Below are 22,993 nucleotides of genomic sequence, written 5' to 3'. Positions count from 1 at the left end.
AACTAACTTAGAATAGAAATAAGATATTCTGAAGACATAGGCTAGATTTTTAGAAAGACTTGGTCCTGCCCAAGTGATAAAAACTCATGACCCACCATTTCATTTAACTCCTGTGATTCTGTAATGCCTAAAAATTCAAATGGGAGATGAGGAAATTAAAGTTTAATATTAAAATGTTGCTTTAACAATTCTGCCGTAACACTTTTCCCCTCAAAAATAGAAAACCAAAGGGGCATGAATCAAAACAAAAAATGTTTGAAAATTCAAATATTTTTATTAGTATCATTACCAAGTATTTTAACTGGCTTACCTCTCTTTCCCCTTTAAGTGTAGTATATCCAATATTGCTTTATTAGATTGTGCATATATTGTAGTAAGTAAAGTCTGCTTGGTCTAGGCCACAACTGAACAGATTACAATTACAAACCAGTAAAGAAAAATAAATCCACTTCAGTTAGAATATAGTATGATTGTGTCAAGCCTCAATTAACATCAATATACCAATTTGATGGTTGATCTAATAATCAGAAAAGTGTATTTTTGTTTCAGGTACTTGAGATTTTTCCACATACTTTTTTTTTCCATTAATGCTTTTTAAAAAATAAGTTTACATGGTTTTTCCAAAAAGATGTATGAAAGATACTCTTCCAGTACATCAGAACAAAGCCAAAAGCAGCTCTGTATACTTCATATCATAAAATGACCTATTTCAAGTTTAAAAATATGGTCAAATTATCTTTTCCATTTGTATTTTAGTGTTAGTCTCTCATACAATAACTTGAGCAAGTGGTTTTTTACAGGGCAAAATGAATATTAAGTAGTTTCTTACAATCTTTGCAACTGATAATTTTCCCCAATACTATATACTCTGAACAAGCATGTCACTTTAGAAATATTAACGTTCACCTTGCTGGTTTTAAGCTCCAAAAATGTGAAATTTTGCTGTAGTTGTATTGATGTGAAAAATTCTGCATTCTCCCAAATGTGTCATCATTAGGTAAAAATTCATCTAGGCAAAACAGTATTTATGCTTTCATTTTATTGTTTTTAAGAATTAAACTGCCACCTCAGTAGTCTTTTAAGAGCAATATATTGAAACATACATACATTTAATTTAGACTTATGTCCATCATAGCTTCAAAGGCTTCCCTGAAATAAGGCTGGGATTCACATCTTTTTCCTTAAGGAAAGAAACACTAACAATAATTTTGTTATCCTTCTACCCACCCACCCTCATTCAAACAATAACTGGATGAATTCAAGTCTAACACCATTTAAAAAAAAAACTGTCTGCTACAACACATTCATCTGAACTGCCTCCCTGCGTAACACATATTTCTTAAACCTAACCAAAAAATTTTAAAGCCTACGAGACTTAACATGTGGAATTTTACCGTGATAACATTTTTTTGTTCAATACATTCAGTTCTAGTGAATTTCAATTAAATCAGGTGAGCTCTTCATAAATAGCTGAGAAGCTTTAAAGTGAGTTTTGTTATTCCTATTACATGAAACCAAAATATTGGTACTGAATTTTCAATAATATTTTAACAGCTCCTAAAGAGGGCCATTAAAGGTAATCAAGTTTGCACCAGTCCAAGTACCTACAGTAATATGATAGACACACTCACCACCATTTCACACTATTTCACTCCTATGCTTCTAATAACCATTTCTCATTAGAAACACCGAATTAACACTGAACTCTCAAATTGCTAGGTGTGAAAAATCACGTACTTTCACTTAAAAAAAAAAGTGTATTATTTTCAGCTGGTCATGGTTGAAAGGGCCATTTATATTATTTCAGCTCTAAATTTATAGATGACTTTGCATCAGATTATCCAAAGTGAGAAACTGCTTTGCCTGTTCCTGACAGAATTAAATGGTAAATTAGCCATCAGTTCACCTCTTGTCAAAAAGAAATGTTCTAAATTTATACACTACAAACTATTTAATAATAAATGGTATCTGTATACTACACATTTCATGTTTATGTTATGCACCATTTTAGGGGGGAGGAAGTACTTCACAGGGGTGTATTCAAAGGATATATAGTAATATCCTAAGAATGTTGATTTATACATATGAATTCTGTATAAACTGTAAGTGGTCATCTTAGCTGGACTGTAACAAGCCCCTATAATGCAAAAGCTGACTCTGAAGGCACCTTATAATGCACTGAAATTCACAATTTAGACATTACTTTTCTCTTCAATACAAAATCATCTGGTAGTCTTCACTGTTGACTCTATGCTAAAAAAAGTTCCAAGTTTTAGACTGCTTAACCAATAAAAGAAACAGGAAGTCAGTAATAGTTTTTAAATGTCAAGTTAGAGAAAAACACCTTATCATACAGTAATGAAACCTGAGCAACGCAAGTATGTGATTACAAGAACATCCTTCATTAATACAGTATTCAAATTCCTCCATGGCATTCAAATTATACTTTAAAACCCAATAAACAAGAAACCACTTAAGCACAGGATCAAATTCTACCATGAAATGAGGAATTACATAAAGCCTATTCAACCCTAAATATTTAGTTTCAGACAATGAGCAGAGAGGAACACACTTCATCTAAAGAATACCACTGATACAGTTCTATAAAATGTTACTTAAGGTTAATAAGTGTGATGCATCACGTGACTCCAACCATTCAGTAAAAAGCATTAATGAGTAACAGCATCCCCAACAGCTTGGAGCCTATAGAGTTGATTACTTTGGCCCTATCTTTCCAAAAATACAAGCAATGCCTCTTAACATTACAGACATAAATATTTTTAGACTGGAATTTCAATGTATTTTGGTGCTCCTGAGGCTGCCTATAAATGAAAAGGCATCCAAGTGAAGTGCATTATTTACCTAATATACCTCAAAATTTCAGTGCCTAAAATGTGAAATAATTTTCTACCATTTAACAGTCTGCCTTACAGTAAATTCTATTAGATTTTTACTTTTAGGATTTTATTGTAACTTTGGGAAATTAGTGGTAAAACATATGGTTTAAAAAACAGTATGTGGCTGCACTTAAGTTCACATAAAAATAGCATTTTACAACCATATTGAAATTTAATCCTTTTACACAGGTTAACAAAATGTATCACAAGAAAAACTTAAACATTGGGTTTAACAAAAGACGTACTTTTGAAAGTGGAACGATGGAAAAATGTTTTCAATTTTTTTTTTTTTTTTTACAAATGGTCACCTCTGGGTCAATTTACCACACTAGGGGAACAAAGTTCTTAAAATATAGCCGTGCTCAACCGAGCCACTTCACTGCGCTACAGTATAGTACTTGAAATCAATCCTAAGGTCAAGGCTTAAAACCATTTTAGGAGACAAGACCCTAAGTGTTGTACAGCCACCTCAGCAAGAGGTGCTTTTCCTTCCCCGAACAGTCAAAGCTTAAAGAAAAGATTGACTATACGTATAAGTTTTGTTTCCTCATCATATCATCAGTTCAGAATACTATTATCATTGGTAATACGGTCTATATCTTGTCTGATCTGGATGATGTGGTCCAGGTAGTGGGGTTTGAGAAGGCGGACCCTGCATTCGTGGAGGAGGAGGTGGCCCTCTCGGTGCAGGCCATATACCAGGACTCATTCCCCCTGGCTGTGTAAATGGAGGGCTCAGAGTTCCTTGATCTTCAGTGAACTGGGGTAAAGAGGTGGGGTTGTAATGGTGAGGAGGGGGTGCAGTTACAGGTGGACCACCATGTTGAGGTGGGGGAGGTCCTGGAGGAGGATGATTCATATAAGGTGGCATCTGGGCAATAATATGTCCAGGGGGAGGGGTAATTGGTGGTGGAGCAGAGGTCATTGGTGGAGGTGGAGCTTGGCTGTACACCAAGTGAGGAGTACCTGCGGCCTGGGGAGGATGTGGCATTGGATGGCTTATTGGTGGTGGAGGAGGTGGGGGTGGTGCATAATGTTGCTGTGGAGGCATAATATGATGAGGGTGCGAGACCACTGGTTGACCCTGATATTCAGGATGATGGTGAGCAGGTGCGGGGGCAGGAGGTGGTGGTTCTCTAGCACCTGGATTTGAGTCATCCTGAATAGGGACAGTTATTAAATTGCTGTGTTTTCTTGTTGAAATGCGAAAGGTTTCCTGACTGACTGAGCGAGGTGGAGGTGGAGCCATGGACAATTCAGCTGGAGGAGCACGAATATCCTCATGTGGCTGATTATAGTGCTCGTGGGGCACATGTTGCAAAGGAGGAGGTGGCATCATGATGTGCTGCTTTGGCGGAATATGGCTCATATGGTGCTTGTCTGGCGGCATAATAAAACGATCGGGGATTTCAGCTGGTGGTGGGGCAATAGGAGGAGGATGAACATTTTCAAGTGAAGCCCGGGTAACAGGTTTTCCAGCTCTCATATGGCGGTGGTTGATATGAGCCTGTAAGTCTCTCTGAGACAAGTATGTTCTCTTGCACCCTTGAACAATGCTACACATGAAGAGAGAACCTCGTGTACACTGCTCAATTCGCTGCACAGGATCACTACAGCTAAATTAGAAGGGGAAAAAAGTTTGATTTACTAAAAACAGACTATAAAAATAATGCACTAAATTTCAAAGATATGACTAGTTTTAAACTTTATTATGGAAAACACTGTAAAAAGTTCACAATTAAAAGTTATAGTTAATGTAAGTCAACCTTTAATCTTTTCCACTTTGTGGTCTGTTTGCTATTAAGCATCAGCATTTGTCAACATCAAAACTCTTAAGAAAAAAACTTAAACTGTTTATCAAACAGAGTATGTTTGAAGCAAAGACCTTTTCTTACCAAGATTTAGAATTTATCTGATTTCACAAACAATTCTATGTTTTGCATCCCCAAAAATTCTATGTTTTGCATCCGTGTGCAAAAAACCCCAAAAATCCAGGAAGGGCAAACCAAAGGATCTGTCAGAATCAGAGAATGCAAGCTTGTAGAGTATTTATTGACCAGTAAGCAATTTTCTGAGCAAATAATACTAAGTAGAAGATACTAAGTGAAAGGTGTTGTAAGAACTACAAAAATAAACAGCATCATCCTAATCATCAAGGTTCTTAATATTAAACAATATTTTAAATTCAAACCATGAATGCCAAGAATCCTTTCAAGGAGGGGGTCTTCCTGAATTGTCAGACAAATTTACTACTACAAAGTATTACACACCCCTATTTTTCTAAATTAAAAACACTAAATTTAACTCAATTATTTTCTGAATGAGTCATGATCAAATTGTAACCATTCTTCTTCATTCACTGTTTTTTAATCCACTTTTGCCTTTAGAAGGCTTCTTGAAACAGTAGAAAGAAGACTGAACTAGGAATTGGAACTGGGATCTAGTATTGGCTCTGAGATCTTGAAGAAGTCATTTAAACTTTGTTTCTTTATCTGTAAAATGGGTTATAACATCTAACCTAACTCATAATGTTTTTATACACACTTCACCCTACTTAAAAGAACATTTGAAACATCAATGAAACAGTGAAAATGACAGGACTTAATGAGTAGTTAAGCACTAAACATGTATAAGCTATCATCATTGAATATGTGGGTCAGGTCATATGCCCTCTATCAAATGGCTCCATATTCTTGATTTTGAGTGGTGGCTGGTGTTCCTTCCTCACTGTAGGCTGGTACTACTTCTTCATACTTAGGAGGCTTCCCTTTAGTGGCCATTTGGCACACTTCTCATTTTTTGCTTCTAATTTGCTGTAAACTCTGAAATAGTTCCACAGTAACAGGATGCAGGGAGTGGGGGGGACATTTCTCTGGGTGATGCTTAAGCATTAGTATATAATATTTACATTAATTTGGATTGTCATTTCTTCACTTCCTGACCCAGCTCTATTAATCCAGATAAGCTTATGTTTTAATATACCTAACAGCCAACCAGTGATATGCTTACTGAAGTTACACTGAAAAACTTGAAAACTAAATTCCCTTTTATATGCTAAGAGAAGAATTAGTTCTTACTGGTTTGTTAATTCATTCTCTCCCACAGATGCCAATCTTCCTACACCATAAAAGAAAATTATCCCTTACAACTGTCCACAATTTTGTTATCAACTAATACTACAACCCTTGGGATAGGTTCTAACTTAGGTTATAAGTAACGCAGAAAGTGTACAGTTGTTCCAAAGAAGTTTCTCTCAAAGTTTTTCTTAAATCTTCTATCGGGGGTTCTGAATTGATATAAAAATTCATAGTTTATTTTGGATCCTTTAAGACCATCCCCAAATAGATCACTATCAATCAACACCTCCCGATGGTCTTAACTTGTCTGATCCTGTCTTAGACCATGAAGGTGTTCTAAGATGTACTCAAGACATAATCAGATTTGAAGGCAATAAATAAGAGTTTATACTTACATAGTACTTGCTATCTGCTACTCATTTACTTCTAATAACAAGCCAGGGAGGTAAGTACTATTATTAGCTCCATTTTACAGATAAAGAAATCGCCTATGTGACATAGCTAATAAATCACAAAATAGAGATTTGAATCCAGGAATTCTAATTCCAGAGTCTTTGCTCTAAATCACTACATGATACTACCTCTCTAGCATCCCATTAAAATAAGAAAATATTTTTGATTATAATGCCAACTTTGTAATGTATTTATTATTGTTATTTTGGCCAATGTAAATTAACTGATAATAGCTAATTAGCCCCATCCTAAGGAGAAGGTCACAGTCAACTCTAGGCTCACAGATAAACATTAGTCAGGTCTACACACTTGCCATCTTGCCCCTGGTCTATATCTTATTGTCACCTTTAACCTAGATTACAAATCATTATATCACAATCCTTAAAAATTTAAGGATGATCTTACCCCGGACACATCTTATCTCCCTTTTTTTCATGTAAAATAGCACAGTCATAGCAAAAAACATGCTTGCATGGAATCTGTGAACAGAAACATGTTACAGTTAAGTATTCTAGAACAAATTAAAATACTTCTATAAAAAGCAACAGTAAGCACAGTGACCTAGACATAGAAGGCACTTGAGAACTGTTTGTTAAAATGAACATTTATTAAGTACTGATTACATAAAAACAACAGTTAACCTTTTTCAGTCACAAAGCTCTTTGTGAGAATGCAATGAAAACTTTGGCCCTTTCCCCCCAAAAACATACACATGCACATTCATGGTCCTTACAGGTTAAAAGCTCCTGAAGAATACTGTACAATGTTTTATCTAGTCCTGTTATCTTCAGAAAATATTTCACGGCAGTGAAAGAACAAGTATCTTCTACATTTAATACAAGTAGCCTCCTTCCCTGGTAATCTTACATTAACGAACTTACAAATATTTAAAAATAAATCAGAAGGACACAGTAAAGTAATGCTACACTATTTTAAAACTCACAATTCATTACTGTTTAGTTATGCCACACAGCAAAGCGACAGTGCAGAATCCACGGCTTCTACCACAGATTAAACAGTGAATTCAATTTTTTTCCAACCAAAATGTAAAACTACCTATTTATATATCAAAATTACTATAAAATTACAGTTAGTGCTGTATTTTAAGTGCTTAGAATTCAATTATCAGAAATCATAAATAATATTTAATTCAGTTTTATATTAAAAATTTTAGCCTTTAGAAATAACTGATTTTATTCTGTTAAAGAAAAATAATTTTTTTCCTTTAGGATCAAACCATCCAAAGAAATTAGTTTCCTTAATTAATATTTTACAAGCAATCCAAGAATCTGTCAAGATAATTTTATTAAATGCATATTATCCCCAAACTTTCCTTAGCTATTTTATACTTATTCGTTATAAACTTTATTGTTAAACAATAATAAATCTATCTACTTAAATTTCAGAGTCCTCATCTCTACACAAATATATAAATTTATAAAAACAGAATTTAACTTAGTTATACTTACCATTCGCCCATAAATTTTAATAGGTAATCCACATTTGTCACAGAAATGAACTGGAGTATCATCCTTTTCACCTAAGATGTTTATCTGTTGAAATGATATAATTAAAATTTCCTTAAGCATTTCTAAAAATTATGTCTATAAATTACACAATGAATTAGTTAGTATAAAAGTTACCAAAACAATTAGAAATGAAGGTCTCTTGATATAATTCCCACATATGCCACATTATTTGAGCCACCATCAGTTTTGGGTTTTTTCCCCCTTTGACAGTGTTATTACTTATTGATTTTACTTGACGTCACTGAAAATTACTTCAGATTATTTTTGGAAACAGTGAAATAGGGCATTAACAAATGATTTATAGGTACTGAAAGATATAATTATAATAAAAGTTCACACTATTCTTTATGCAATCTAAATTGTCCTAATAAAGTATTTAAAATATCTTATTGTTCTAATATTTTTTTTTATTTTTAGTTATACCTGAAAGTCCCAAAAAAGGTGTCCAGGAAATCTTCGTTGATTTCCAAACAGTTCACCCCCTTTACAGTCATACCGTTCCTCTTCATTATAATCAAATCCTTCTGAGAAAACAAAATGTTACCTATTAACTTTTCACATCTCAAATTTCATTTTGGAAATACAGGTACATAGACCTGTATTTCTATTTTGTACATGGACAAAATAGACCGGTTCGCTGACACCTTTCAAAGCTCCTCTAAGAACAGTATAATCAACTCTTACTAAACAGCTGCCAGAAATGATCCTGGGACCCATGTAGTCCAATTCTCATGCCTGAGAATACTGCAGCAATGGAGACCATAACAACACACAGAGGCGGAGCTAGGAAGGGATCTCTGATCTCTTCACTCCTATTCAACAGCTCATATTAACCCACCAGACTATTTCTGGTATAAAACTACTAATAATTATCATCATGATTATTACACAAAATATACTGATTGTCATTTATTCTGATCATGGTATAAAAGTGGTATTACGTTGTAATTGGTATTGGTGCCAAAGGATTAACAAAGAATTCTGCAGGCTTTCTTCTTATGACTTAGAAAATTAGGTAACCTCTTCTTCAGCTTTAACTGAACCTGACTTTAGAAACAACATACTTATACCTCATCATTTCAATTAAAATCTTTCCCTGGTTATTCACCCAAACAGCAAAATTTATATCATATCTACAAGTCTCCTCCCCTACACTGTATGTATGTATCAATATCAATAAACTTCAAGATGAAGATCAAATGGGCTCAATTTCTCTGACCTGATTAAAAAGTTGATGGCAATCCTCTCATCTTATACAAAAGAAAATAAAATCAGTGAACAGTTTGATAGGGATTCTAAGTAGAATCCAATTACCTAAGGTAAAGCTGAGAAGACAAATCTATCCCTCCAATATGCCAGGCTTCTCAGGACTTTTGGCCCTAGAACTGGTTAACATCTGCAGACAGACACACAGGCACAGATACAATAATCTCTTGAAGCTGATACTGATACACTGGTGTACTGCTTATCTAATTACCTGCAACACAAACGTAGAGTTCTTCTAAGTTATATCTAAGTGACCCTAGGCTCTTAGTCGGCCCATTTATGCCTTATAAAAGCTGCTGTCACCAAAAACTCAAAATAAGGAAAGTTAATTTTTCTACTTATCTAAAACTCAGAAAATTATTGAGCAGAACAAGAGCCAAGAAAATCATGAGCACATTATCATTATCCAGAGTGGTTCAACCTATACTCCCATCATTAAACTATACATACATCTATATAGATAACAAAGCAGTAGCTGCTGCTCCATCAATAACCTAGGGTACTCTGCCTTTGGCCTTTCTAGTTTTAAAATAATTTTTTAAAACTATACAATAATGTATAAATAAATTATTGTTTAACAGTAAAACAATGCAAAAAAGCTAAAATCCCCTTTCTAGCCCTTTCCTCTCAGATATCTCTTCATCCCCTCCCACTTCAGGTCACACCCCATTTTTAACAACCAAATATACATCCATAAAAGTTTCAAAGCAGTGATCAGCAAACTTTATCTGCCTAAAGACCAATTAAGTAAATACTGCCATACCTGCAGTTACTCAACTATGCCAATATAGTGTGAAAGCAGCCCTGTGTTGTGTGCCCTAAGCTCAGTCATGCCCAACTCCCTGTGACCCTATGGACTATATACAGCCCACCTGGCTGCTCTGTTCATGGGATTTTCCAAGCAAGAACACTGGAACAGGTTGCCATATTCTATTCCAGGGGATCTTCCCAACCTAGGGATCGAACCTGAGTCTCCTGCATTGGCAGGTGGATTCTTTACCAATGACCCACCTGGGAAGCCCGAAAACAGCCAGACAATACTTAAAAGAATGGGCATGCATGTGTTCCAATACAACTTTACTGATAAAAAACAGCACTGGATTTGGCCCATAGGCCATAAAAACTGTTTTATACTCACGAAATGACGAAAGGCCTTTCTAAGGATGACATAAAACTCAGAAGTTCAGGAGATAACACTGAATGTCTGACTACAAAGAATTGTCAAGCTTCTCTACAATAAAAATTTTATACATAAAATTCAAAAGACAAATAGGGAATATACACAACATATAACAAAAGCCGATTTTGTTAATCAACAAAGAACTCATAAAAATCAAGAGAAAGACAATCAAACAGGAAAAAAATGGGAAAAGGATATGAACAGGTTAAGAGCCTAGGAAAAAGAAATGACCAATACTATGAAAACATACAGCACTGCTCATAAATTAAAGAAATGTGTATCAGTACAAAAATCTGTAAAGGATAATAGTACCAATATTGGTGTGGGAGTATAAAATGATGTACCATTTTTTAAGAACCATTTGACAACATCTATTAAATTCTAAAATGCATAAATTCTAAATCCACTAAGTTCTAAAATGCCCAAATTCATGCAAAATTTAAATTTCAAAATATACATACTAAGGTGTGTATTCTACAAAATATACATACTAAATAAATAAGGACATTTACTGCAAAACTGTCTTTAACAGCAAAATGTTTTTAAAAAATTGTTAAGATAAATTATGGTATATCCATAAGTGAAATACCTAAACCCATTTTCTTAAATAAGATACATCTGAATCTACTGAGAAAGCAGAATCTCACATGCATCTTACAAAATAAAAGGGGGCAGTTATAAAGCAACTATGAAAAAGTCATACCAGGATTTGAGGGGAGAATAAAAATGGGAGGAGGGCAATTTTACTTTAGTATTGTTTTCTGCGACACTGTTTAGATTTTTCTAAACAATAGTGTTACTTTCAACAACAAAAGAAAATAAATCAAAAATATTTATAAAGGGAAAGTAAAATATGCCAAAATGAGAAGTCAAAAGACTGAAGAAGAGAGTATTTAAGATAAAAAAAAGAGGTGGCTAAAAGTAAATAAAATCACACTGCTTATTTGGTGGAATCAGATGTAAAAGAAAGACTTTTGGACCTGTTAAACACATTACCTTCATCACCAGCTGGAGCCTTTGCAGGCATCCTGTTTATAGTCCTTGGAGTTCGAGGTGAAGCTTTGGCTTTGTTCCCTTGTTTGGAGATGAGCTTTATAGGAATTCGTCTTCGAACATCAAGACCACCCAATGATCCAGAACTATTAGTGCCTTGTAACTCATTGTCTATGTTAGGAAAAAAAGTTGTAATTTCTTTTAGGTTTTCTTTTTGAAGGTTATTCTGCCACAGGTATTAAAGCAATATACACAACATTATGAAGGACTGAGTATCTGATTTTAAATACCATGCTATGTAAGTTCAAGTACTAATTTTCTCTATTTTGGATAAACTCTTAAAGCAATGCTTTTAAAGACATGGAGCCCTTTAAAAAGTTGACAAAAGTTATAGAACCTCTCCCTAAGAGGATGGACAATAAAATTTTCCATGTAATTCCAGAGCGGTTTATAAAAACATAAAATCCTTCTGTGTAATAACTGTAAGATTTTTTTTTTAAAGAAGGAAAAAAAGGTAAAGAAAGAACAGCAAAAAGAAAGAAAACCATCATTTCCATCAAGCATGCAAAGTAGGCACTCAATGAATTTAGTAATCTGCAACTACATCAGGGCAATCAATAATATTGGAAACACAAAACTAACACTGACAATGGTAGAATTAAATAAATAATGCCCTGAAAATGAAGTTAGTTTTTGGGATGTGATTATCCTCTTCGGTGTAAAACAGTTTTTCTACAAAGCATTCAGGAATATAGTAAAAATTACCACACTATTTAGCAGTAAACACACACACTAATATACTAGAACATTTCTAGATGTACAGGGGACTGCGTTATTCTTAGTCAGCACTGTAATGGTAAATTATAGGTGAGGAGGATGCAAGATTTCTGTACTTCCAACTAGGCCTAAATAACTGACACTTTCTATGTCTCTGTTATTAGCTTATGAAATAAATTTACTCATATACTATGAGTAATACAAGCATTATTTCATAGAACTGACTCTATTTTAAGCTTAAAAGCCACCTTTTTTCAAGTCCATGACGACACAGTACCATCTAGAAAATATTTACCTTTATCTGCTAAAAACAGAAAAGGAAATGCCCTAAAGTAGAAAATGCAAATAATTTAAAATAGCAACATTTTAAAAGATGATAATTAGTGAGCAACACTGTGTAACTGCCACTGCAGGAGACAGCACAATCAGAGACATAACCAAACTATCCACATTAAATTCACTAAAGTCAAATTTGGAAGTAGTATCCTACCCAGCAGTAATCATCTTCAAGGATACTAGAATTACACATCGATTTGCACTCTTTCTCAATAATACACAGAACAAAATTCAAAATCGGTCCTTAGCTATTAATTTAAATATCTTTCAGTCTGCTTTCTATTATTATTTTCATAACAGCTAATCTGCAAAAAAAAAAAAAAAAAACCATGAGAATGGGAATACATGGACAGTTAAAAGTCTTAAACTAGGATAAATCCATCTTGATTTAACTCTCAATGCTTCACAAAATGTATCAACAATTAGATAATGCTTTCATCTGCTTTCACTCTAGTTGCTTATTTAGTTGCTAAATATCTACAAGCAATGAAGCAGCAAAAAGATAATGTATTTCATCTGCTTTGACTCTAGCTGTTTAAAATACCTACAAACAATGTAATAGCAAAAAGGTATGACAGAATGATTTTTTTTTTTTTTTTGCTTAGAAGGTATTCCTGACTTTTCAATAAATTAAAAAATGAATTAAAAAAATAGCAAGTTATCAGAGACAGTTCAATGACATCTTTCCGACAGTAAAAGGACTCTGAACAGTTTTACCTTGGTGAACAACATTTCATTACTACAAGTCCTTTTCACACTACCTAGACACCTGAGGTCATGATTATGACTTTCAAGAGCCTGCTGCCCTCTAACTCCTGCCTCAGACTCCAAGTACAAAGTACAGCTTTAATAGTGACATCACTCTGGGTTTATCTTGGGGCTTGGGGGGTTTTATTAAGAGTCAAAATATACAGCACAATTTCCTTTTGAATATCACAACTAAAAACCCTAAAGGCCTAACAATGAAAGTCCTTGGATATTATAGAAAGTGAGAATTAAGAATGTAACCGCCCATATGAAGTGAAATCCACTGCAAAAGGCCTAATACGGAATATTGTATTATATAGGTTTTAAAAAGATTTGTGCAGAATTTTATCTTGAATTAAAGGAATCAAGAAATATTTTTACAAAATTTAGGTTACAGTTACAACTAAGTGCTAATTTTTAGAATGGCCAAAGACTCAATCAAGTATTAGGAGTTTCTTGGAGTAATTTTCTATTACAATACTACAGGATAGCCTTCATTTTATGACTGACGATTTCAGCACGTTCACAAAACCAGTCATTTTTGCATAACATTCAAGCGTTCCATCAATTTCCCCACGGGCCTCTTTTAATCCTTTGATATTAGAATTTTCCTTTTGAGATGCCTATCCTGACATAATGTCTTCAATTTATTGGCTATCTGGCACGTCATTTCCCAATGATTTTATTTGTGATTCAAACAATTACCAAATTCACATTTATGAATATGATGAAAACTTGAATATTGTGTACGGTTTGTAATCACAATCAGTGTACAACATTTGATACCATTTTCTGACATGAAACTGGTAAGGACACTGCCTTATAAGGAAATTTTAAAAAAAAGAAAAAGAAAAGAGGCTCATGTTAAGTATCTGGGATATCTGAGTAGGAACTATTTTTTCAAGTGGTCAGTTCATTAGTGAATATTTCCATGTTAGGATGACTTTTACTTTCTTAGGCAAACTTTAACTTAGAAAAGTAGGATAATAAATACTCAGATACACACCAACCCACATTACAATTTCCTAACGTAACATCCATAAACTGTGAAAAGTGCTTGACTCCCAATTCCAGTAACTGGCTCAAATGAGAAATATTTCACTAATGTGGCACGTTTGCTTCTCTAACACCAAGATTTCACGGTTTCAATTCTATAAAATTTCCAAACACTAGAGTTCCCTACTGCTAGGCCCTCTTCTCTACTGTTTTCCCTTTCTTTAAGTGATCTCATCCATCCTCATGCCTTAAAATCATTATATGGTACCAAGTCCCAAACAAATTGCCCTATGATTTCCACTTGACAACTTCCCTTCTATGCCCCAAAAAACACCTCATACTTAGCAGTCCAAAGTCTTGTTGCCAAATTTCCATTTGTCACCTCTACTCCATTAAAAAAAAAAAAGGTATTTTTCTCCCAAGTCTTCCAATAAAGGACACCACTCAAACTAGAACCCTACACACCTTTCCTTTCTCTCACATGCCTCCAAACCAATCCACCAGGGCCTGAGTTCTACCTCCAAAAGATTCACTGAATCTGCCCATTCCTGTTTTTACTAAACCAAGCCACCGTCACTAAACCAAGCGTCTTTTCTGGTCTATTGCAATCACTTCCTAAATTTTCTATTTATCTTGCCTCCCTCTCTTACACCATTCTTCATACAACAACCTATTATACTTTAAAAAGAGACTATGTTCCTCCTCCACTTCTGTTCAATGGCTTCATATTGCACTTAAAATAATACTCAAATCTTTACCATGGACTTCAAAGTCTTGCACCACCTGACTCCTGCCTTCCTTACCAATTTATCCTAGGGCTCTTTCCCTCTACCTAAGTGCCGCTGATTGGTTTTCTATTTTCCTCCCTCAGAGTCTTAGTACGTGCTATAAATGCTTTCCCCGTGATTTATGCCAAGCTGGATTCTTCTCATCCATCAGATCACAGCTTACAAATGTTACTTTCCTAAAAAGACTCTTCCTGACCACCCTCTCTGAAGCTTCCACCTTCCACAGCCCCATATGTCTTCTTCAAAGCCCTCATAATAATCTGTATTTCTAAAAACTTGTTCATTGTGGTTTTCCCAATAGAACGTAACTTCCATGAGGACAGGGACTCAGTTCATCTTGTTTACCACTCCACCTCCAAGCCTAGGAGAGTATGTGTATATACATACGTGTATGTGTGTGTGTGTATGTTTGTGTGTGTGTATATTATATATATATATATATATATATATATATATATATATATGAAGTTAAGTAAACAGTTGATGACTGAGGAATCCTAACTAATACTTGATACTGGAAAAAGCCTTTTATCACCCTACTAGTAACACGGCTGATACAACTGAACGGAGCAGTATCCAACTCCAAATGCACTCATTCAACAGCCAAAAACTGCAAGGAAGCAAAAGACAAAAAACACTTAAGAAAGAGTGGAGCCATTCTTACTTGGAGAAAGTAATGAGAATATTTTGATTTTAACCTCAAGACTGATGGTTAAGGACCACAGCTGAAGCGCGGGGCATGCTATAGGCTTAAGCAGAAAAGTTGCTCCCGGTATCATTCCAAAACCCATATCCGACTCCCTTCTCCCACCTCTAGTTCAAGAAAGATCGGAGAGACAACAACGACAGGCAGTGACCACCGCAGCACCCGCCCAAAGCTGACTGAAACAGCAGGAAGTCTCTAACCCACTCTAGCACATCGACTCCCAGCGTAATAAGACTTCCCAGACTTTCTACCCGTCAGTCCCCATAACGCAGGGCAGAGCGCCCAAAATGAGGGAAAAAACTGCCGGCGCTCTCTCCTCTCCGCGAAGCCCGCGCTGCCCGCGGTGCCGGCTCCGGGCTCAGAAGGAGCTGCCGTTGCCGGCACCGAGGCTGTAGGTACCACATCGGAGGGTAGGCCAGGAAGTAGCAGGCCCTGGCCGGACACGGGAAGGGGGTCTGTGAGATTCCTTCCTCGCCGCCACACCCCAGGGCTGTAAGGCGAATGTAACCCCTCTACGTCCGCTGGGCGACTAGTCCCAGGCCGGCCAAGGGGGCATGGAACCTGGACCCCCACTGCCTCCGCCTCCTTACCAGTGTGATCCATGATTCGACTCGCAGGGCACAGTGGGAGCGGAAGTCAACCGCGCCGGAGTCGCAGGGAGCGCGTGCGCGGTACCTTCCGTAGCCCGGGAGGCGGAAGTGTGATCAGGTGGCCCAGGTTGGTGCCTCCAAAAGTTCCCTTCTCTTGCGTCCGCTAGCCGACTCCGGTGAGGGAGTCAGGCTCAGTTCGGGGCAGAGAGAGAAAAAGCGAGTATGCGGGGAGCGTCAGTGTAGAGGCTACTAAGGGTTCCTCTCATCTGCTTCCAGAGGAAGTAGCCTTTTAATACGGAGAGGACACTGACGGGGACGGGGGAGGGGAAGAGCCGGTAGAAACCGGAGGACTAAGCTCGCGGCAGGTAAGGCGGCCGCCGCGCCCCTCCGCACACCCCCAACTCCGCGCGGAGCTTTGCCTTCTGGGACTTGTAGTGCGCTGGGACCCTGGTGCCGACCTAGCCCAACTGCGCAGGCTCAGCCGTTGGGCTGTCCCCACCCGGGCGGGCGGAGTAACGGTTTGGAATCCCCCAGAGTCCGCGAGCGACGTTCTCCGGCACCCCCGGTCCAGGAAGAGTGTAAACACTCGCGCTCGGGCAAGCGTCCTCCAGCGGGAGGTTGCCTAGGGGACGGTTGAGCTGTATAAGGCTCCCAGCTAGAGAGAAAAGCTCTGTGCCTATATGTCTACATTTTGCTTTGTCGTGATGAGCTGCACAGACCCACGCAGAGCTGACTTGGGTATCTACCCCGGTTCCCACCTCTCAAGTTGCTAACAGTTGAAACCCATTTCTAACGCTTGATTAGCATTTATTTTCTAGGGAAACCTCCCCCTCCCCCTAGAACACCTGTCCTAAGGACTGTACCCCGGGCCAGGTGGAGGACGGATGCAAAGCAGCCGCCTCTTACAAAGGTCAGCGGGGACTCCAGTGCGGAGTAGAGCTGAGGATGGGGAGAGAACGTTAGGGCCGGCCGCCAGGGAGCCGTGAAAAAGCGGAAAGGCCTAAAATGAAGAGACAAGTTACCGCCACGGGCAGTACCTAGTTCCAGTTCTTGGTCCCAAGGGTTGGTGGTTGCTGTAGCTTTCATCGTCCTCAGCCGAAACAAAAGACAAGTGCCAAGGAGTGATTCCTGAGGACCTTCTGGGCCGTCTCCACCTCGCGACCCTGGCGCATGTGTCCACTCCCTTCTCCAGCCCTTCACACTTGATGCTCTCGAATGAGTAGAAAGGGGCACAATTAGTGGAAAACACAAGCTGGGGAGTCAAGGGATTTGGGTTCTATTCTTGTCGTCCCTCGGTGACGACATCATTACCTTGTGTTATGCACGCTTTCAGTGCCAGAGTTCCTAGATCAATTGAAGATTATTGTGTCAGCCCCTTAGAGAAGCGGTTTCATGGTGCTGAATTCGGAGTCAAGTATGTGTAGCGATATGCTCTATCTGGATAGTTAACCAGTGAGAGCTTGGAATAATATGATGAGTAATACTGTAAGTGTTCTGTGTTATTTGGTGAATGTTTTGGTGGGATCTTTTAAGACTTACCTTTTGTGCAGCTTTATAAACAAGTTTTTAGGTGCATTCACAACTAAGGACAATTGCGATTCAGAGTTAGTCCTGCTTTTGTTAAAATGTAAGTTTCTGTATCCCTAAGTGGTTTTCAAGATGCTTTCAATTGCTGGGCATTTTTTGTGTTTTGCAAATTGGGGGAAACAACCTTTCTTCCATACCTCCCTGTTTCTGTAAATATAATACTTTATATGAAAATCAAGCATTTTCCACCAATTTTGTGTATAAAAGTAGTTGTCACCTAGAAAGTGGTGGTGCTTTTTTTTTTAATTTTTTCGATCCTCATATTTAGCATATCAACCATCCTTCAGACAAGGTCAGTTGCATTCAGGGTGGTATGGCTGTAGAGTCAGCCATACTTCAGATTGATTCAGAATAATAATGTTAGTGTCTGCTGGTGCTAATATTTAGAGAATTAGAATTTTTAAAGAAGTCTTCAAACTGTGTTTTATGTAATTTAATATGTAAGTCAGAAGTTATGTCAGCATTTTATGGTGCATCAAGTTATGAATATTTACTAAAAGGAAACTCACGTTTAGATTTCTTATTGCTAAAATGTTAGATAAACATTTAAATTATTTGATTTGACCTCGTGCTTTTATGCATTGCTATAGCATCTGTGCTCTATATTCACTTTCCCCTTAACTATAGCCTCACTTTACTAGTACAGTGGCAATATGACAAATTAATTTCTTCCTCTTAATGATAAGAGAAACTGTATATAACATTTTATTACTGCCCTCTGGTATCTATTGTTGCTAACCTTTGTGCTGTAAGCAGTCACAGTTTTACTGGAAGTCAACATTTATACTTAATTTATAGCTTGGTACTGTCCTAAGGTTTATAAAAATGAAACATCATGGTAATGGACAATCAGAAGCACCAAGGTGTATATCATATTTTCATCTTATTGACAGACATCTGCTAGTCAGTGCTCTTCAAGGTGTTTTGTTGACCTTGCATTTAAATACATAGCACTGTTTACTTACAAAAAAATAGGATGGGTATCAGAGAGCTTGAGACTCCTCAATACCAGGTCAAGGGCAATAACTTTCATTTCTTTAATGCTTTTTTTTTTTTTTGCCCTCACCGCAGGTCTTATGGAATCTTAGTTCTGGAACCACATATCAAATCCTGCCCCCTGCAGTGGAAATGCTGTCTTAACCACTGGACTACCAGTGAGGTCCCTCCTTAATGCTCTTTTAATTGTAACACTGTAGTACCTAAGACCACAGAAGGAAAAAAGCGTATAAATTACAGTTCCTATATGGAGAACCATATAGCCTAGCATTTATAGAAATAATTAAAAACATGGAATTACATTCTGTGTCTTTGAGGAGAATGCAGTGCTACCTACATTCAGAGAAAATTATGAGCAGTAGAGCTGAGGGCAGTCAGGTAGACTGACTTTATTTTGATGAACAGGATAGCATTTGAAGGTGAGGAGAGAAATGAAAGAGGCACATCAAACCAGAAAGAGCAAGGTCACAGATGTCATAGCTTCTATAGAGAATAGTGATCAGCTTCACTTTGGTCCATGTTTGGGAATACTGAAAAATAAGGTTTGATTATAGAGAAACTTGAAAAGAAGATTTCAGAGTAGCAGTTCAGAAAGAGCATATAAACAAAACCTAGCATGATATGTTTATGAAAACAACACAATTCAGCAAGGTAGATTCAGAAACAATGAGCAGATCTTAAGTGTGGGTAGGAGGAAGACAATACTATTAACCTGTAAGAACAATTGACCAGGAAGCCTGAGACTCCCCGTGATGGCCAAAATGCCAGCAAGTGTGAGTGATCTGTTAATAAGAGAACCAATCAGGACAGTGTCCACTAAATGTGAACAAGTTTGATAAGTAGATATGAATAGGAAAGGTAGTGGGCTATAGTGATAGATATATGGACTTGGACGTTAAAAACGGTTCCAAGCCCAACACAGCTGTGAGACTTTAGGCAGATTACCTAATCTTGTGGCTGGCTGACTTCATTTATAAAGTGGGGATGGTAATAGTATCTACCTCTAGGGCTACTTTGAGAATTAAATATTTTCTATCTAAAAGCATTTAGTACCTACTGGCCTCCAGTAAGCCCTCATAAAATGATAGTTTTTATTACCAGAGTAGTTACTATATTCATTGCTTCATGAGGTGATTAAGTAAGATAACAATATAGCACCTGGCTCATTATTAAATGAGTGTTAAATGTTAGCTGCAGTTTCATTATTGCCTATAAATAGGGATTGGAGATAGGTTTTGAAGATAGGGTCAGTAGGGCAGTTTTAGACCTCTTAGCGTACTGATGCACACACCAAGCAAGCCTGATGTTTAGCCAAGGCTCTTTGACTTTTGTTTATTGGAGTAAATTGAGTGATCGGCTTTCAAGCGTCATTAGCAGACTTAACTAACTCCAGCCTCTCACAGTCCCAGCTTCCTTCTCTCCCTGCTGCTGCTGCTGCTAAGTCGCTTCAGTCGTGTCTGACTCTGTGCGACCTCATAGACGGCAGCCCACTAGGCCCCTCTGTCCCTGGGATTCTCCTGGCAAGAATACTGGAGTGGGTTGCCATTTCCTTCTCCAGTGCATGAAAGTGAAAAGTGAAAGTGAAGTCGCTCAGTCGTGCCCAACTCTTAGCGACCCCATGGACTGCAGCCCACCAAGCTCCTCCGTCCATGGGACTTTCCAGGCAAGAGTGGGGTGCCATTGCCTTCTCTGCCTCCTCTCCCTACCAGCTGCTGGAATGGCCCAAACATGTTACCACAGCTGAGCCTTATTAAGTGTGGCCCCAAGCTTTCCAAAAACTCAAAAATTGGGCAAGAGACAGATTTGGGGAATAAGAAGGAAGCAAGACCACAAGGACTGAACATTACTGATTGAAGGCACTTCCCCACTCTGTTCTTTGAAGCCTAGCGATGTATTTACCCATTTGGATGGGAACGTTTGTTCTAGAGAACCTCTGCCGCCTTCCTTCTCTTCTGAGGACAGTTTTGCAGTGGATATCCTTTCAGCTGATAGGCCTGCTCCTCCCAACTGCTCCTCTACTAAAAGATTTTTGTCTTGTCTTTTTCTCTCCACATCTCTGTTCAGCTCACACCTAAGAGAATATTTAGTGGTTTTACACTACTCTGAGCAAACAGTGTGTCATACTAGGGCACAAAAACAGTTTTTTGACAGTAGATTTAACACCCACCTGTCCCTCAGTTGAGAAAAATACTAGACATGAATTTGTAGTTCTTACTCCCACCTTAAAACCTACCTACCCATCAAGGTTTCTGTTCATATTGCCATTTTTCCCATCAAGGCTTCTCTGACTCATGCTTCCAATAGGTAATATATGTAGTAGAGAAAGAGCATGAGCTTTGGAATCAGGCAAAATGGGGTTCCAATCTCAACTCTTGCTGTGTGATATTGGAAGATTACTCAAGCTTAGTTTCTGTGTCAGTAAAATGGGGACAATAACATTCCTTGGAGAATTGGTCTGAAGATCATAGGAGATACATCAGTGAAGGCTTCTTCAGTTCAGTTCAGTTCAGTTGCTCAGCCGTGTCCAACTCTGCAACCCCATGAACCACAGCACACCAGGCCTTCCTGACTATCACCAGCTCCCAGAGTCCACCCAAACCCATGTCCATCGAGTCGGTGATGCCATCCAGCCATCTCATCCTCTGTCATCCCCTTCTCCTCCCACCCTCAATCTTTCCCAGCATCATGGTCTTTTCTTTTTTTTTTTTTTTTAAACCATTGATTTACATTTTTATTTGGAAATGTTTATACCAGTACAGTGATACTAAATTTTAAACACTGGATGTCATTAGCTTGGATATCCTTAGTTTATTATAAAAGAGAAACATGGAAATTATTTACATGATGAAAGATTTCAGAACTTCAGTGGAATGGGCAGCTTCACGTGATGCCATTTCAATAGTGACTTATTTCAGTCAACATATTTCCCAAGAATGTCACCATCTCTAAATAAGAAATAATCCTTGTCGTCTAGAACTACTTTGGTGCCTCCATATTCTGGGAGAAGAACTTTATCTCCAACTTTCACACTAACTGGCTGAATCTCTCCACCCTTTCCTTTAGAGCCTGATGCAACAGCTACCACCGTTGCTTGCAATACTTTTCCTTGTGATTTTTCTGGAAGCATAATGCCTCCTTTGGTTACAGTTTCGGCTGCACTTCTTTCAACTAATACTCGGTCAAAGAGGGGAAGAAACTTTCTGAATGCCTGCCCTGCCATGACTCCGGCTGCCGCAGTTCGCACTCTGCACTCAACGCCGCAGGCAAAAGGAGAGACCTACTGTCGGACCCTCCGGACACGTGAATGCGAGAAAAAGCCCATGGTCTTTTCAAATGAGTCAGCTCTTCACATCAGGTGGCCAAAGTATTGGAGTTTCAGCTTCAACATTAGTCCTTCCAATGAACACTCAGGACTGATCTCCTTTAGGATGGACTGGTTGGATCTCCTTGCAGTCCAAGGGACTCTCAAGAGTCTTCTCCAACACCACAGTTCAAACGCATCAATTCTTCAGCGCTCAGCTTTCTTTATAGTCCAACTCTCACATCTATACTGGAAAAACCATAGCCTTGACTAGACAGAACTTCGTTGACAAAGTAATGTCTCTGCTTTTTAATATGCTGTCTAGGCTGGTCATAACTTTTCTTCCAAGGAGTAAGCGTCTTTTAATTTCATGGCTGCAATCACCATCTGCAGCAATCTTGGAGCCCAGAAAAATAAAGTCAGCCACCGTTTCCATTGTTTCCCCATCTGTTTGCCATTAAGTGATGGCCCGGATACCGTGATCTTTGTTTTCTGAATGTTGAGCTTTAAGCCAACTTTTTCACTCTCCTCTTTCACTTTCGTCAAGAGGCTCTTTAGTTCTTCACTTTCTGCCATAAGGGTGGTGTCATCTGCATATCTGAGGTTATTGATATTTCTCCCGGCAGTCTTGATATCAGCTTCTGCTTCCTCCAGCCCAGGGTTTCTCATGATGTACTCTGCATATAAGTTAAATAAGCAGGGTGACAATATACAGCCTTGATGTACTTTTCCTATTTGGAACCAGTCTGTTGTTCCATGTCCGGTTCTAACTGT

General features: G+C 37.9%; 2 protein-coding genes across 4 annotated transcripts; both read right to left on the bottom strand.

The window, feature by feature from the left end:
• Positions 1–1,019: 1,019 nt before the first annotated feature.
• On the bottom strand, positions 1,020–16,472 carry CBLL1 (Cbl proto-oncogene like 1). Of its 3 annotated transcripts, none has more exons than XM_061165252.1 (6): positions 16,336–16,472; positions 11,399–11,566; positions 8,380–8,480; positions 7,897–7,980; positions 6,833–6,906; positions 1,020–4,513 (listed from the first exon to the last, which is right to left on the bottom strand). In XM_061165252.1, the coding sequence occupies exons 1-6, from the start codon at positions 16,346–16,348 to the stop codon at positions 3,475–3,477; spliced, it is 1,479 nt and encodes a 492-aa protein (XP_061021235.1). In that variant the 5' UTR covers positions 16,349–16,472; the 3' UTR covers positions 1,020–3,474. The 3 variants fall into 3 exon arrangements, with proteins under 3 accessions (XP_061021235.1, XP_061021236.1, XP_061021237.1); XM_061165253.1 differs by having other exon boundaries at positions 8,380–8,477; XM_061165254.1 differs by lacking the exon at positions 16,336–16,472 and adding an exon at positions 12,663–12,801.
• Positions 16,473–21,636: 5,164 nt separating this feature from the next.
• LOC133072224 (10 kDa heat shock protein, mitochondrial-like) lies at positions 21,637–22,242 on the bottom strand. The gene has a single exon (XM_061165251.1). The coding sequence runs from the start codon at positions 22,136–22,138 to the stop codon at positions 21,830–21,832; it is 309 nt and encodes a 102-aa protein (XP_061021234.1). The 5' UTR covers positions 22,139–22,242; the 3' UTR covers positions 21,637–21,829.
• Between the last annotated feature and the right edge of the window lie 751 nt (positions 22,243–22,993).

This window comes from Dama dama, chromosome 18, assembly GCF_033118175.1.
Source record: "Dama dama isolate Ldn47 chromosome 18, ASM3311817v1, whole genome shotgun sequence".
Classification (NCBI taxonomy): Eukaryota; Metazoa; Chordata; class Mammalia; order Artiodactyla; family Cervidae; genus Dama; species Dama dama.
This window is presented reverse-complemented; position numbering and strand designations above follow the sequence as displayed.